Genomic DNA, 14881 nt, shown 5'->3' with positions numbered 1-14881 from the left:
TTTTCAGTCACCTCCTCCTGGCAAGTGGAGGGGGAGACACAAGCCCAAGATTTGAGTAGACTTGCTTACATAATACTAAACCGTGGTTTAGAATTACATCTGAACAAATCCTGCCTCTGATTATAAGGAGTGAGATTTTAACTATCCTAGCTAATAGCACGCAATAGACTTTAGTTCTCTCTGGAAATCCTTTAAAAAGTGAGTAATGGTACTGCTCGCTATAATATGATGCTATCAGTTTCAGGGGCTAATTTCAAATCTTGTGAAGGAGTATTTCCTCTTAAGACAAAGAATTATATTAATTCGTGTGTGTGTGTGTGTGTGTGTGTGTGCGCGCGTGTGTGTGTGTGTGTGTTTAGTATGACTTTGTTGCTTTGGTTATGCACCTAGAATTACTCATTTTAGAAGTCCCATATTGCAACCACCAAGGCAGTTTCTTTCCTAAGCTATAAAGCCCTATTTAACCTTAATGGTTTCATCTTTCTCCCCACACATACATTTTTATTTTTCATTTTGTTTGCCTTCCGAGTTCCATTTACTTTGTTGCTGTTTTTTAAGTCACATGTATGTGAATATTCTATGCTTGAGTTATAACATTACAATTATCGTTGTGCATCATTATTAGCATGCATAACATGGGAATAGGAGTCCAACCACATCTGGGGGGGGGGCAGAGGTTCCCCACACCTGACGTTACTGCACATAAATCCCACCCTCCTGCTTAAGCCCCAATCGAAGGGTTGTTGGTGTATACGAAGAAGAAGTTGCTTACTTCTTTTCATTTCGGATCATACTTACAAGGTATTCCAGATTTCTGCCTTCTGTCTGCAGGGGAACTACCTGACCATTTTGAAACCCAAACATCTTATCTATTTGCACTAGTAACTGAAGCTTGCGTTTTGCACATTCCTGGCTGTCGCCGCGGTGGGAGACCTCCCCATAAGGGATGATTCAAGTCCAGTATGCAAAGTAGCAATAGAAACTCAATCACCCCATACGCGGCTTATTCTGTGCTGGAGCACCGTCCTCTATCATTAGGGAAATAGCATGTCTTCAGTTGTGACTGTTACATGTAAAACACACGTACCAAAACCGTTCAGACTTTTTAAAGAATCCGAGTATCTCAGGCTGCATGTGTACCTTTCAGCCATCTTTTTTTTCTTTTCTTTACTTTTTTAAAAAAGTAATCAGTGCGGTTACTTTAGTAGACACCAAATTAATCATTCTATGTCATGTGGAAATATCCTAAAATGTGTGCTACGCTAAGTGAGGGAGACCCACAATGGGGTGAGATAATACTGCAGTTTGGCTTTATTTATAGCTTATACTTCGATCTCATGGCTATTTTAATACAACTCGGTGATGTGGAAGCTGTGTTTCTGGCCCTCTGCTGGATGACACTGATAAATACATTTTCCTGTTACTTTAACAGCTTACTTTTAAAATAACGTGTGCTTTCTCCAACATATAAAGAAAACCAAAATATGAAAGAAAATCAAGAATAAAAATATTTAATGAAACCTCAAGAAACACCTGGAAACAACAGTAGATTATAAAAAAATGTTAGCAACGGCTATTATGCAATTTTACCAATGCAGATAATTTTTCTTCTCTAGTTTTCTAGACAAGATTGACATAGTCAAGCAAAATGAATACACACCGTCTGACCAGGTGAGTAAAACGGCTTGTGAGAAAACAAGTTGGCACATTTGTTTAAACATTTATGCTCTGTGTTTCGGAAACATCCTCTACAAAGCACCTTACAATGTCAAATAAAACCCAGCTCTGCCTGACAGTAGACTATAAAAGTGCAAAATACCAGTACAGCTAAATAACAGAGCCACTTTTTTTTCTTCTTTTTTTTTTTAAAGGCATATAGAAATAGAATAGAAAACATAATGCAGATCATAAGGACAATATAAACTAGCAAGAATTGAAAACTGCAGAAGTAAAATAGGCTAATTTGGGAGGGGGGAGTTTTCAAAAATATGACAGTGTTGGGGCTGTGAAATAAGTGAATTCCAGAGCACTGGTACCCCAGCACTAAAAGCACCTGCTTGAGTGGCAGGATTCCATCCCGCAGGGGCATGTGCCACCATCAACAGATCTCCACCCACAGGTCTAAGTGTCTGGCATGGGATGTTCTGGGAGAAGCAGCTTTTCACATACACTGGTCTGGGACCACATAGGCCTATGTTTGCTCACTATTTTTCTGTGTCCAATCCCCTTTTACTCACTCACATGCCAGTATTAATAATAATAATATTTATTTATTTATTTATTTATTTATTTATTATTTATACCCCGCCCATCTGGCTGAGTTTCCCCAGCCATTCTCGGCGCTCCCAATCTAGTGTTAAAAACAATAAAGCATTAAATATTAAAAACTTCCCTAAACAGGGCAGCCTTCAGATGTCTTTTAAAAATAGGATAGCTGCTTATTTCCTTGACATCTGATGGGGGGGGGGCGTTCCACAGGGCAGGCGCCACTACCAAGAAGGCCCTCGGCGGTGGATCTCAGTGAACAATGGGGGTGGAGACGCTCCTTCAGGTATACAGGACCAAGGCCATTTAGGGCTTTAAAGGTCAGCACCAACACTTTGAACTGTGCTCAGAAACATACTGGGAGCCAATGCAGATCTCTCAGGACCAGTGTTATATGTTCCCGGCGGCCACTCCCAGTCACCAGTCTAGCTGCCGCATTCTGGATTAATTGCAGTTTCCAGGTCACCTTCAAAGGTAGCCCCATGTAGAGCACATTGCAGTAGTCCAAGCAGGAGATAACTAGAGCATGCACCACTCTGGCGAGACAGTCCGCAGACAGGTAGGGTCTCAGCCTAAATGCCGACCATTGATAGTGCTGCTTATTCTGATCTCCCCCCAATAGAATACTGTTCTGTCTGTCATTCAGGCTCGTTTTCTTTTCAAGCCCACCACATTGTGGGGAGAGGGCAGGGGACTCCTTATTAGTAACCAGCCTTTCCCCCCCACATTTTCTTTAAGGACCTTCTTAGATGCAGAGTTCTGACATCAGGAATATTTGAAACCAAGTTTCAGGTGGACAAAGTAAACTTCCAGTAAGTATAACTAAACATGGCACTTGATTAAGCTAAGCTATTCAAACATATTTATAATATGATAATTAGATAAAATCTTGTGTAAGTACAGTGGGATAACTATTTTGGATAGAATCCTCTAGATTGGATTGCAAAAAGATTCATGTATTTTTACTACTTCTACTACTACAACAACATGCACCAAATATTTAATCAAGTTTCAACTTGTAAAAGTGATAATTGGAAGAGTACCTTTTGATTAACATGCTACTAAGGCCTTTGTATAAGTTGTCAGAGCCTGCAGAGCTCCACATAATTTTAATTTATTATTTTGGTGGACCCTACTTGAGAGGGAAGGATCTAAAGTCACTTCACCAATTGTGTCAAATACACTGCTTCGCTGGCTCAGACACTCAGTTTAAATAAGAGAAGCTCTAATGGGTCGCTCACACTTTTATTTTCCTTTCTAGCATGTTTGATGTTGGCGGGCAAAGAGATGAACGCCGAAAATGGATCCAGTGTTTTAATGGTAAGATTGAAAATGGATCATACAAGCTACATAGTGAATATTTTGTCTTGGCAATGTACATGATATTATCTCCAGCTCCGTTTACATTTTGTCCTTCCCATCTTTTTTGCCCTCGTGCAAGCCTTTTCCATTTACATTCTGACCTCCCACATGTGCCTAGAAGATCTTACATTTTGTCCTCTTCTACATTCTCCCCCATGCTCTACCATTCCTTTCCACCAGAAAGAGAGTAGAGCACAGAGAAGGCTTGCAAAGGTTTTGAGGTGTTACGGATTATTTTGTTTTTGTTTCTTTTAGATGTGACTGCTATCATATTTGTGGTGGCCAGCAGTAGCTACAATATGGTTATACGAGAGGACAATCAGACCAACCGGCTTCAAGAAGCATTAAACCTTTTCAAGAGTATCTGGAACAACAGGTCCGTCTCTTCAGATCTGATCAGTCGTACCCTTAATTAGCAACGCTATATTATAATTGAGTTGTGACAGCAAAAATATTGTGTAGAGTGTTAAAATGGTGTAAATATAAAATAGAGTTTATGCATTTATTTAGTGAAATGATCATTTAGTGAAGTGTGAGTATTTGAGTAAAAGGCGAAAGATTTATACAATCTGAAGAGAAACCAGAGTATGTGGTGCAATTGTATAGAAATCTGTGAATTTTGGAATGATATATACGAGGAACTCAAAAAACGACTTAAACTTACTTTTTAAAAAAGACCGGGAATTTTCCTCCTAAGCATGCTGCCAAAGAAACTTGTAAAATCAAAAAGACAATTGACCATGTATGGGATAACAGCTGTCAGAATATTAGTGGCAAGAAACTGGAAGAGTCATTCAATACCCAGTATAGTGGATTGGCAGAATCTAATGGTAGAATACCTGCAGCTAGCAAAGATGACAGGAAGAGAGGTCAGACAAAACAGAGAGTTTATAAGGAATGGAGAATATATAAAGAATACTTGAAAAATTATGGTGTAAACAGAAATCTCCCGGCAGAATTAGACTGATCCTTGAAATTCATAAAATATAACTGAGGTATAATGAAAAATCACAAGAAACAGGTAACTGTGCGGTATAATACATACATACATATATATATATATATATATATATATATATATATATATATATATCAGATAAAGCACAGTGAGAATACTTAGAAGTCTTTTTAAATATTTGCAGCACTTTTTATTTCTAATTGTGTGAATAATCATTTCATTAACAAAATACTTAATGTTGAGGAATTCCATAATTACGTATGTTTTTTCTCTTCTTTTTTTCTTGATTTTTATACACTTGTCCTTATCCTGCATTTTTCTTTTCTTTCTTTCATATGTTGTAAGCTTGTAATGGCAAATACTGTATGGATATATTCATTTTATCTCAATAAAAATTGACAGAGAGAGAGAGAGAGAGAGAGAGAGAAGAGTATTTGAGGCAAGCAGGAAAACCTTTGGGAATATAGGTGGGGAGCATTTTGCACAGGGGTTCTGTTCCTGCCCCCCCCCCATGCGCCAGTGGCATGCATATAAGAATGTCACTCCACCCCATTACTTCCCTCATTTCTCTTTCATCCGGGTACAAAAGGACCCCCGCAACAGTGATCACGTGTCAGTTGGACGCACCTAAAATGTTCACCGCCTGTAGTTTCCAGATAATGCACGGATGCTGTTGCCATGGTTTATACTGCTTTATTTCATTTATTTTGGCCGCAGCTTTTAACAGTACATTGGCTTTCATTTTCTGTAGGTGGCTACGGACCATTTCAGTAATTCTTTTCCTGAACAAACAGGATTTGCTAGCAGAGAAGGTTTTGGCAGGGAAATCTAAGATTGAAGACTACTTTCCAGAATTCGACCGCTACACTACACCAGATGATGGTAGGAAACTCGACATTCTCCACAGCCCTAATAGCAAAATAGACTCTCTAGCATTCAGTTATCTTAGACCGGGGAATGATCAAATTTGCAGATGACACCAAACTGGGAGGGGTGGCTAACACCCCAGAGGACAGGATCACACTTCAAAACGACCTTGACAGATTAGAGAACTGGGCCAAAACAAACAAGATGAATTTTAACAGGGAGAAATGTAAAGTATTGCACTTGGGCAAAAAAAATGAGAGGCACAAATACAAGATGGGTGACACCTGGCTTGAGAGCAGTACATGTGAAAAGGATCTAGGAGTCTTGGTTGACGACAAACTTGACATGAGCCAACAGTGTGACGAGGCAGCTAAAAAAGCCAATGCAATTCTGGGCTGCATCAATAGGAGTATAGCATCTAGATCAAGGGAAGTAATAGTTCCACTGTATTCTGCTCTGGTCAGACCTCACCTGGAGTACTGTGTCCAGTTCTGGGCACCACAGTTCAAGAAGGACACTGACAAACTGGAACGTGTCCAGAGGAGGGCAACCAAAATGGTCAAAGGCCTGGAAATGATGCCTTATGAGGAACGGCTAAGGGAGCTGGGCATGTTTAGCCTGGAGAAGAGGAGGTTAAGGGGTGATATGATAGCCATGTTCAAATATATAAAAGGATGTCACATAGAGCAGGGAGAAAGGTTGTTTTCTGCTGCTCCAGAGAAGCGGACACGGAGCAATGGTTCCAAACTACAAGAAAGAAGATTCCACCTAAACATTAGGAAGAACTTCCTGACAGTAAGAGCTGTTCGACAGTGGAATTTGCTGCCAAGGAGTGTGGTGGAGTCTCCTTCTTTGGAGGTCTTTAAGCAGAGGCTTGATAACCATATGTCAGGAGTGCTCTGATGGTGTTTCCTGCTTGGCAGGGGGTTGGACTCGATGGCCCTTGTGGTCTCTTCCAACTCTGTGATTCTATGATTCTAGGGTCAGGAGAAGGAAGGAAGTTCTGCATTAGTGATGAATTCTGCTCTGTAAGTCTTAAGTGATAGACGACACGTGCTTGCTATTTTCAATCTATTAATTTTTTGTAAAGTGTCAGATTATGCAAGATTTGTCTCCTGTTTGATGCACAACTGTACACGATTATTAAATGTCGTTTTGTTTCTTTGATACAACTGCCTTTCGCCTCCAATCAGGCCGGTTGCAGTTCAAACAAGGTGAATGCTTTATCTGGTTAAAACAATGCCAATGATACCTTATAATGAAGAGTTTCCAGATAGTGGGTTGCATCTAGCCAAGTCATTTTGCAAGTGAAATGACTTCTACTCGCGCAACTGAAGTTCCTCTCCCCCCCTGCCTCCTACCCCATTCTGTTCTGCGCAGTAACTTAGTTGCATTCAGCCCAATAGATTTTAGATCAGCCTTTCTCAACCTGGTGCCCTCCAAATGTCTTGGACTTCAACTCCCATCAGCCTCAGCAAACATGGTTGGGAGTCATAGTTCAAAAGCATTTAGAAGCCGGGGGGGGGGGGAGAGAGAGAGAGAGAGACCGTTTTGGATGACAGTGCATAAATTATAAGAGCTTGGATCCAAAGATGTCCTTTCATTATCCGAAAGCCTCTTCTGCTTGCAAAAAGGCTGTTTACAAAAGTCCTTCCATTTTTGCAGACTCCTGGCCAAGATTTTTTGCACAATGTACTTTCAATTCCCTTTTACGGCCCACTAGAGTCTATATGCTACATCCTATAACTTCCGTATTCACGGTGTTTCTCGTGCTATAATGCAACCCCTGCGAGATTGTGGTTGTGCACTCTCGAGAAGCATTCCAATAGCGCTAAGCTATTGCTTCCTTTCACTTCTTTGGATCCAAGCCAAGATATTTATATGAATTCCTATTTTAAGATAATCTTCTTCTTGTTTTTTTTTAAATTGAGCAGCAATACCGGAACCTGGTGAGGATCCTAGAGTTACAAGGGCCAAGTATTTTATTAGAGATGAATTTCTTGTAAGTATGCTTTCCTCAGTATTCCTAAGAGTATCTTCCTCTGACTGCACCCTCCTTTGCTTTTAAATGCAATCCATTCTGGTACAGGCGACTCCCCATTTACGTGGGGGTTATGTTCCCAGGTACCGTGCATGTACGTGAAATTGTGTATCGTGGGGAACACCATCTGGAAAGCCTGTAAACAACTCTCTAAACCTCTGGAAACCCCTTTTAAAAACCAGCAAAATCTCCTGGGATTGCTGTCCATTTTCCCTTAACTTTTCACTCCATTTTTGCAGTTTTAATTCTCTTTTCAGGCTGTTTTTGCCATTTTCACTGCGCGAATCAAACGCGTGCAACTGCATTTAGAGCTGCATGTCTTTTTTTCATTTGCATGATCAGCTGCTTGGATTAGCAGCATTATTATTATTTTTTACAAGCAGCAGCAGAGGAGAATTCTAGAGGCTGTTTCCCAGCACCTTCTGTGATGTTGCAGGAGATATGGGTGCATTCCCCCTCTCATTGTGTGCTTTCAGTGGCAAAAGTCTTGGGCTTGCCCTGCTATCACCTTTCCCTCATGTAATCTTATGTATGGGGCAGGATTTGTTTCATTTGCTTTTCGCAGCAGAACTACCCTGGGCACGCTTGCAGATTCTGCCCTGCATTTTCCGTATGTAAAATGTAGTTTGTGCTTGCTTGTTTGTTTAATACAGAAAGATGCATGCAAATATGTATTTCACTGGCGAACATATCGAAATGTGTATTTTACTTGGGAGGGGGAGCGAGGTGCACAAAATGCATGCAGGGGAACAAAATGCGATGCAGTGGCCGACAACCGAGTTGCAGCAAGACTGAAATGGATGGATTTAGCTGTGCAGCTCATCCGTAGCATAATCCCATTCTGGAACTGTACATCTACAGTGCAGTCTTAAGGTTTGAAGAGAGGTGGTGGAGGGGTGACGCTACAGGAATTTCTTCCACCTTACCCTGTGCTTCTCTGGATTCTTGCTGGCAGGGCAGAAGAAATGGTAAAAGTAGTGCTCTTGCTTTTTCTGAGTGGGAGAGATCTAAATAGAATTGAAGTAGGCCAATTCTCAGGTTAACGTGATTTTCTCCTTGGGTCTGGTGCATTGTCAGGGGACTGGGAAGGTAATGAATCCTTTGGACTAGTGTCTTTCCTTGGTCCACCTCCAGCATGCCTCTGAAAGGACCAGGGGTCCTCCGGGAGCATCAGGGGCTGTGTACATTATGGCAGGGACGGGGCGATCCAACATCACCTCGACTTCTCTGAGGTCAGAGCCTGGAAGGAGGGAGGTCCAACGCTGCTTTTGACCACCAGGACACACTCCTGAGGGCGATTGGATCGGTGTATTGCTTTTGCTGAATAATGATTTTGTGTCAGTGATCATTGCTGGTGACACAGAAGAATGTTGGTTTAGAGAAAGTGTCCTTTCTCTACCTGGATACTAGCAGGTTTTGAAAGAAAATTGCACATTTTGAACTGTAGTGAATTCGGACTGACTTTTCGGTAATGGCAAATAATTAGCATCTTTGTAAGTTTTCCTGCCACTTGTTCCAACATAGGGACGCAGGTGGCGCTGTGGGTTAAACCACAGAGCCTAGGGCTTGCCGATCAGAAGGTCGGCGGTTCGAATCCCCGTGACGGGGTGAGCTCCCGTTGCTCGGTCCCTGCTCCTGCCAACCTAGCAGTTCGAAAGCACGTCAAAGTGCAAGTAGATAAATAGGTACCACTCCAGTGGGAAGGTAAACGGCGTTTCCGTGCGCTGCTCTGGTTCACCAGAAGCGGCTTAGTCATGCTGGCCACATGACCCGAAAGCTGTACGCCGGCTCCCTCAGCCAATAAAGCGAGATGAGCGCCGCAACCCCAGAGTCGTCCGCAACTGGACCTAATGGTCAGGGGTCCCTTTACCTTTACCTTTTAAGTTTTCCTGCCACTTGTTCCAACATAGTTCTGTTTTGTTCAACATTTTGCCATGGAAATGGAATTCTTGGAGCCGGGGGGTGTTGGGGGTAAGAGATAGGGCACCATGAGGAACAATTCTCATTAACCCTGTTCCACGACCTCTCGTGCTTTTGACATACATACTCTGTGTTTGTCCCTCTTGCAGAGAATCAGCACAGCAAGTGGAGATGGAAGACACTACTGCTACCCTCACTTCACCTGTGCAGTGGATACAGAAAACATCCGGAGGGTTTTCAATGACTGTCGGGACATTATCCAACGTATGCACCTTCGTCAATATGAGTTATTGTGATGGAGAGCACTTTTTCTCTGTTTTGGACTCCTTATTCCTTATTAAAAAGAAAAAAAAAAACCTTGCCCACATAGGGTGGAAGAAAAACTGTTGCAATCTCCCTCTGATTTGCATCCCTCAACCTTTTCTCCTTGCTGGACAAATAGCAGCACTTCTAAGCTTGCTTGTTTCACCCCCTTGGAACAGTTTGAGACGGCCCATGAAATGTAAAAGGCCATTTCTGCAAGCGGGAGGGAGGGGGGCGTTTTTTTCCTCTTAACACTGTCATTAACAAAATAATAATAATAATAAATAACACCCTGAAAGTGGAACACCTGAGAGGATTTGGGATTAAAGTTAAATATTAAAAAAGCAAACAAACAAAAGAGAAAAATGGGAGAGAGAACTTTAGGTAATTAGCACTGTTGTGGGCATAATCCTATATCCCATGATTTCAACTTTGTTATCCATTCACTGCATCAGACTCAAGAAGGTGCCAAGTCACAGACCAAGTTGAAAGGACAGGCGCTTGAGTTTGGTTCTCTGCCTCTGAATGTGACTTTTGAGCGGAAATACTGACAATTCTACAGCAGATCTAGACAGTAGAAAACCAACTGCTACCTTCAGAAAGGTGTTGTTGAACCATGGCGGTCCTCTGGTGACTGGGGACATTGCTAAATGAACTGCATTATGGCCTGTGATTGCAGAAAGAGTTAACCACACACTGTTTTTTCAGTTTGTCCACTGATGATCCTGTCTGCTATATAGATATAGATATATATATATATATATACATATATATATAAATCATTATCTGGACTGTCGTCCTCACAATCTCCCCTTCTTTCTCTCTCCCCTTCTCCTTCTATTGCCTTCCCGTAACCTCTCTTCCCAATTTTTATTTTACTGCTGGATTATTATTCTTGTACAGACTGTAAAATGTATTATTTTGTACAACTTTATTGAAAAAAAATAACTTGTAGAAGATCTTTGTGCCTTGATTATGGCTGTACCCGTGCAATGAGCTAAGATGTAAGTATGTTTGATTGCGCTGTACAGCTTTGTCAACCCTATCTGCAGCAGTTGCTCAAGGTAGGGAAAATTTATCTGTAGTTTAGGGTTTTTTTCTGGTTTATAAAAGGAGGAGGAAAAAAAATACTGTTTAGTATTTAAAAAAAAATTACAAATCGTGCAAACGTAACCACTTTAAAAGTGAGGTCTACAACAAGTGACCAGATGTTGCAGCATCATGCTTTTTAATTTTTAGCTTTAACTCATTTAAATCTCTATCCAAATGCAAAACATGGCTTGTTTCTACATAAACCAAATTTTGCTACAAATTATAAATGTTAGTCTTTGTCATTCATAGTCTTTTTTTTGTGCAAAAGGACAAAAACAGAACAAAAAAAGCAAACACATAGGCATTGCACAGGCCTGGTGGCCATCTCTGTGCCAGTCACATGCTTTTCCACCGCCACTATTTCTGCGTGGGCATAAGACTCCCATAATTGCAACGTAATTACCTTGCCCCTGGATTTGGCCACTCGATTTCAGTTTCAAACGACATTTTATTTCTCTTTTAATAAAGAGAGACTTTAAATTTTTGTTTTATATTAACTATATAAGTAGCTTAAAGTTGAGGAGTGTGGATTTTTTTTTTCTTAAACTTGAATAATTTATGCAAATCATATGCTTAGAACAACATGTGGTACAGTTTTTTTAACAAAGAGCAAAAATCACTGTAGCAATAAGAGAGCATGTAATTTTAGTAACTACACCGCTTTATATTTTATACTTAGGTGTTTTATGTCTTTGTGAGCGTATTACTTTTTCATGTGTCTGAACCTACATGTACAAATTTGTACAAAGTCTAAAATTACCGCTGTACATCTAGATCAACTACATTAACTCAAGCCACCCCTTTGCCCCACCCTGAAAAATGGGGCGAGGGGGAAATCTAGATTCCAATACATCGATTATTTTTTAAATTGCCTTTTTTACACGTTAGCTTATCTTACACCCACCAGACATGACATTAGTTTCTCTCTTGGGAAGAAGTCCCACTTTAGAAGCTGTGCTGTGGCCAATAATTTCTACAAGTGCCAGAAACCTTAACGTTAAGAACCGCAGGAGTTGAGGATCGTGACAAGGACAGGTGTAATTAATTCTCTAGTGGGGGGGGGGAATTCCCTGTCTCCTTTAATATACGCAGAAAAGGTATGAACCATTCACCCAGGTAGAACAAAAACAATTGCATTGTTCACTGCAAAACACACACACACACACACACACACTTCAATGCTGTGAAAGTGAGGTGGAGAAGACAAGAACATGCCATTGAGACTTTCTTCCCGTTTCCCATTGCTGCATTGTCCCGATGAGAGCCAAGCCCCGTCTGATTTTTTTGTAAAAAAAAAAGCTGGCTTGCCTCATCAGATGTGGGGACTGCAGTTGTGCGAAGCAACTGAGGAAGCCCTAGCTGTGTCCGCAGTTCCATCAGGCTCCCATAATAGCTCCTTTGGGTATCAGCTTGGGCCTGCGGTGTAGCCAATTCAAATTTAGCAGGCGGTCCGTTTTAACGTACTAAGATGAGCTGCCTTGTGAGCATTTGCGATCCGTTGCAAAGCCTGTTCCAGAAACACACCTTTGCCAGTATAAGACTTAGCTAGTGCCTGATGGGATTCCATAGAGCAGAACACACACACACACACTTTAAAATGTGAGCCTTAATTTTTGCTATAAAAGTAAAAAAACAAAAAACCTAAGTTTAGTGCCAAACCTATTTTTATTACCTCTTAAACCTGGGGGGTGGAGGGTGGGGAGATAATACAAGAAACAAATCAAGAAGGATAGAACCTATTTGCAAAGAACGAACTGAGAAAAACAAAAGCATCGCCTTTTATTAAACAGTAGCAAAGACCCCCTTCCATTGGTGAAGAGATTAAGCAAGCATATGTAACAAAGGGTGTGTGCATGCCATACACGGACACACACGCCGTTTAAAATACACCACCTATAAAGCTTTATATGAATGGAAATGTTTGAGATCCTTTTTTTAAGTTGGGTGGGTGAAGGGAGTGTTTTGGAACCAGTTTTGGCTGCAAATGAATGGAGAGCGGGGTGTGTGTGTGTGTGTGTGTGTGTGTGTGTGTGTGTGTGTGTTTCATCTCAGTATTGCCTCTGTTAGTCTGTCTCTTTTAAGTTTTTGCAGTTTGGTAGTCTGGTAAATGCAAGTCTTATTTTAACAGCTTTTTCTCTTTGTTTTGTTTTTATTTTTAATACAAAAAACCCCATAAAGCTTTGATGCTTGCTATTTAATTCTGTGTTTTCTTCTGTCTCTAATTTAGCTGACTTAATTTTGCAGTCGTTTGAACCATTCCAATCTAATGCTCATCTTTCCCTTGGACTTTATTTTTTTTCTATTTATTTGTTGGAGCCTCCTGTTCAAATAATAATCAGGATTGAGGATTCTGGATTTGCATCTGTCACCTGCTTCAGGAATTTCTGGCTTTTTACAACCAATGTGTATTTTCTTCCCCAAGTATTCATTGCGACTCTCAGAAATACAATTACTACCACTTCTATCAATAAAGCCAACTCAGTGTCTTAGGGACACATGTGCATCCTGTCTATTGACCAAGATGTGTCACAAATTCCACTGTGAAGCCAAAATGAAAGTCTATAAATTCCCCCACAATAGATTTTTGCTATTAACCGTGCTTGGTTGGCCCTTTTAAAGGATCTCTACTGTGGAGAAATATTTTGATTTGTTGAAGTTATGCAACTCTTTCGTTGGGTAAGCTCAGGGTTTTTTAAATTAGTAATTGAAGATAATGTTTGAGGAGGGTTTTCTTTTGCAAGTGTGTTAATTCCAAAACATTTGGATTTAAAAACATAACCCTCAGCATGCTGGTCTCCTGCATTTAGTCTGAATACTTTAGGTATTTTGTACAAATGAGAATAATAAATTGTAGAGAGAGTGTGGTTTTCAAAACAAGACTCTGTGCTGTAGAAATAACATTCTAACCAAACACTTTTATTTAGCAAAACAAGTTTTAGGGCGCTAAGTGTTTCCAGGAATCAGTGGTGCTGTTTTGCCACTTTATTATACTAATGGGAATATTCTGAGAATGAAAGAGCACTGAGACCTGATTGAGTTAATTCCCAAAATATTTTACCATACTTGCACCACACTCTGGATCATGTTTTCTTCCCCAGGAACATAGCATTGATAGTGTGGTATTTTGTGTTTTCCTTGGTTTATTCCTCATGGCAAAGCCATTGGACCCAATCCATGGCAGGGTGGAGACACTTTTGCATAATCTGATCCTATATGGCTCCAGTAAAGCTATAAAAACGAAAGACAAAATGGCATAGGTGTACCGATAGTTAATGGTTTTTATTTGTTGTTGGAACAACTCAGAACCAGATCCGTGGGGTCATGGCTTCTGCACCATAAAGGTAAGTTATTGATCATGATTCATGGCTTCTCCTTGAGGGTGGTAAAAGAAAGTATCCCACATAGTTCCTATTTTCATACGATGCCCCCCAAAATGTCATACAAAAGCAACAGCTTTTGTCGCAAAGGTAAAATAAAGGCGTACCTCAGAAGTCGAATGCTGCAAACCCATAAGTGAATGTCCCAGTTTGTGAACGTTCTTTGGAACCCAAACGTCCAACATGGGTTCTGCTGCTTCCAGTTGGCTGCAGGAGCTTCCTGCAGCCAATCAGAAGCCGTGCCTCGGTTTCCAAATGTTTCGGAAGTTGGACGGATTTACGGAACGGATTCCGTTCGACTTCTGAGGTACGACTCTATTTCATCAGGCCTTTCAAATCAGGAAAATCACCATTCATTGATATTTTTTTAAAGGGAAAATAATGCTATCAAGCATTTAAATTAAGTAAAATACTCCATTTGATCAAATTTACATTAAAGCTTAAAGTACGTTTTTAAAAGCCTGAAATGCAGTTATAGTGATACTGTCTAAAAAGCAGACTGTTAACACATTCAGTAATAGGTTTTTTAGAAGTCAACAGAGATGGGATAAGCGCGTCAGATTTTTGAGAGCAACTGGTTCCATGGTTAAACGTTCCATACGCTGGGATCCTGTTCTACCTCCCATATAAGCACAGCAATTGGAGGAATTCTAATCAGGGCCTTCACTGTTGGCGATTGGTTCTGTACTAGTGGGA

The 14881-nt window shown here is 40.7% G+C and overlaps 1 protein-coding gene across 6 annotated transcripts in view; it reads left to right on the top strand.

Annotated features, from left to right (window-relative positions):
• GNAS (GNAS complex locus) overlaps positions 1-13301 on the top strand; it is a 165495-nt gene extending 152194 nt beyond the window's left edge. For 3 of the 6 annotated variants that reach the window (XM_081867940.1, XM_081867943.1, XM_081867942.1), the window contains exons 6-12: positions 1617-1671; positions 3004-3077; positions 3527-3585; positions 3883-4003; positions 5337-5467; positions 7384-7454; positions 9563-12726. In XM_081867940.1, coding sequence (XP_081724066.1) covers positions 1617-1671; positions 3004-3077; positions 3527-3585; positions 3883-4003; positions 5337-5467; positions 7384-7454; positions 9563-9709 — 658 coding nt within the window. In that variant the 3' untranslated portion in view covers positions 9710-12726. Of the gene's footprint in view, positions 1-1616; positions 1672-3003; positions 3078-3526; positions 3586-3882; positions 4004-5336; positions 5468-7383; positions 7455-9562 lie in introns of all 6 variants that reach the window. The other 3 variants (XM_081867939.1, XM_081867941.1, XM_081867938.1) reach the window with 2 other exon arrangements.
• Positions 13302-14881: the final 1580 nt, after the last annotated feature.

This window comes from Podarcis erhardii (assembly GCF_964252035.2).
Source record: "Podarcis erhardii genome assembly, chromosome: 6".
Classification (NCBI taxonomy): domain Eukaryota; kingdom Metazoa; phylum Chordata; class Lepidosauria; order Squamata; family Lacertidae; genus Podarcis; species Podarcis erhardii.
The sequence above is the reverse complement of the archived record's forward strand: the minus strand, read 5'-3'. Positions and strand labels throughout refer to the sequence as shown.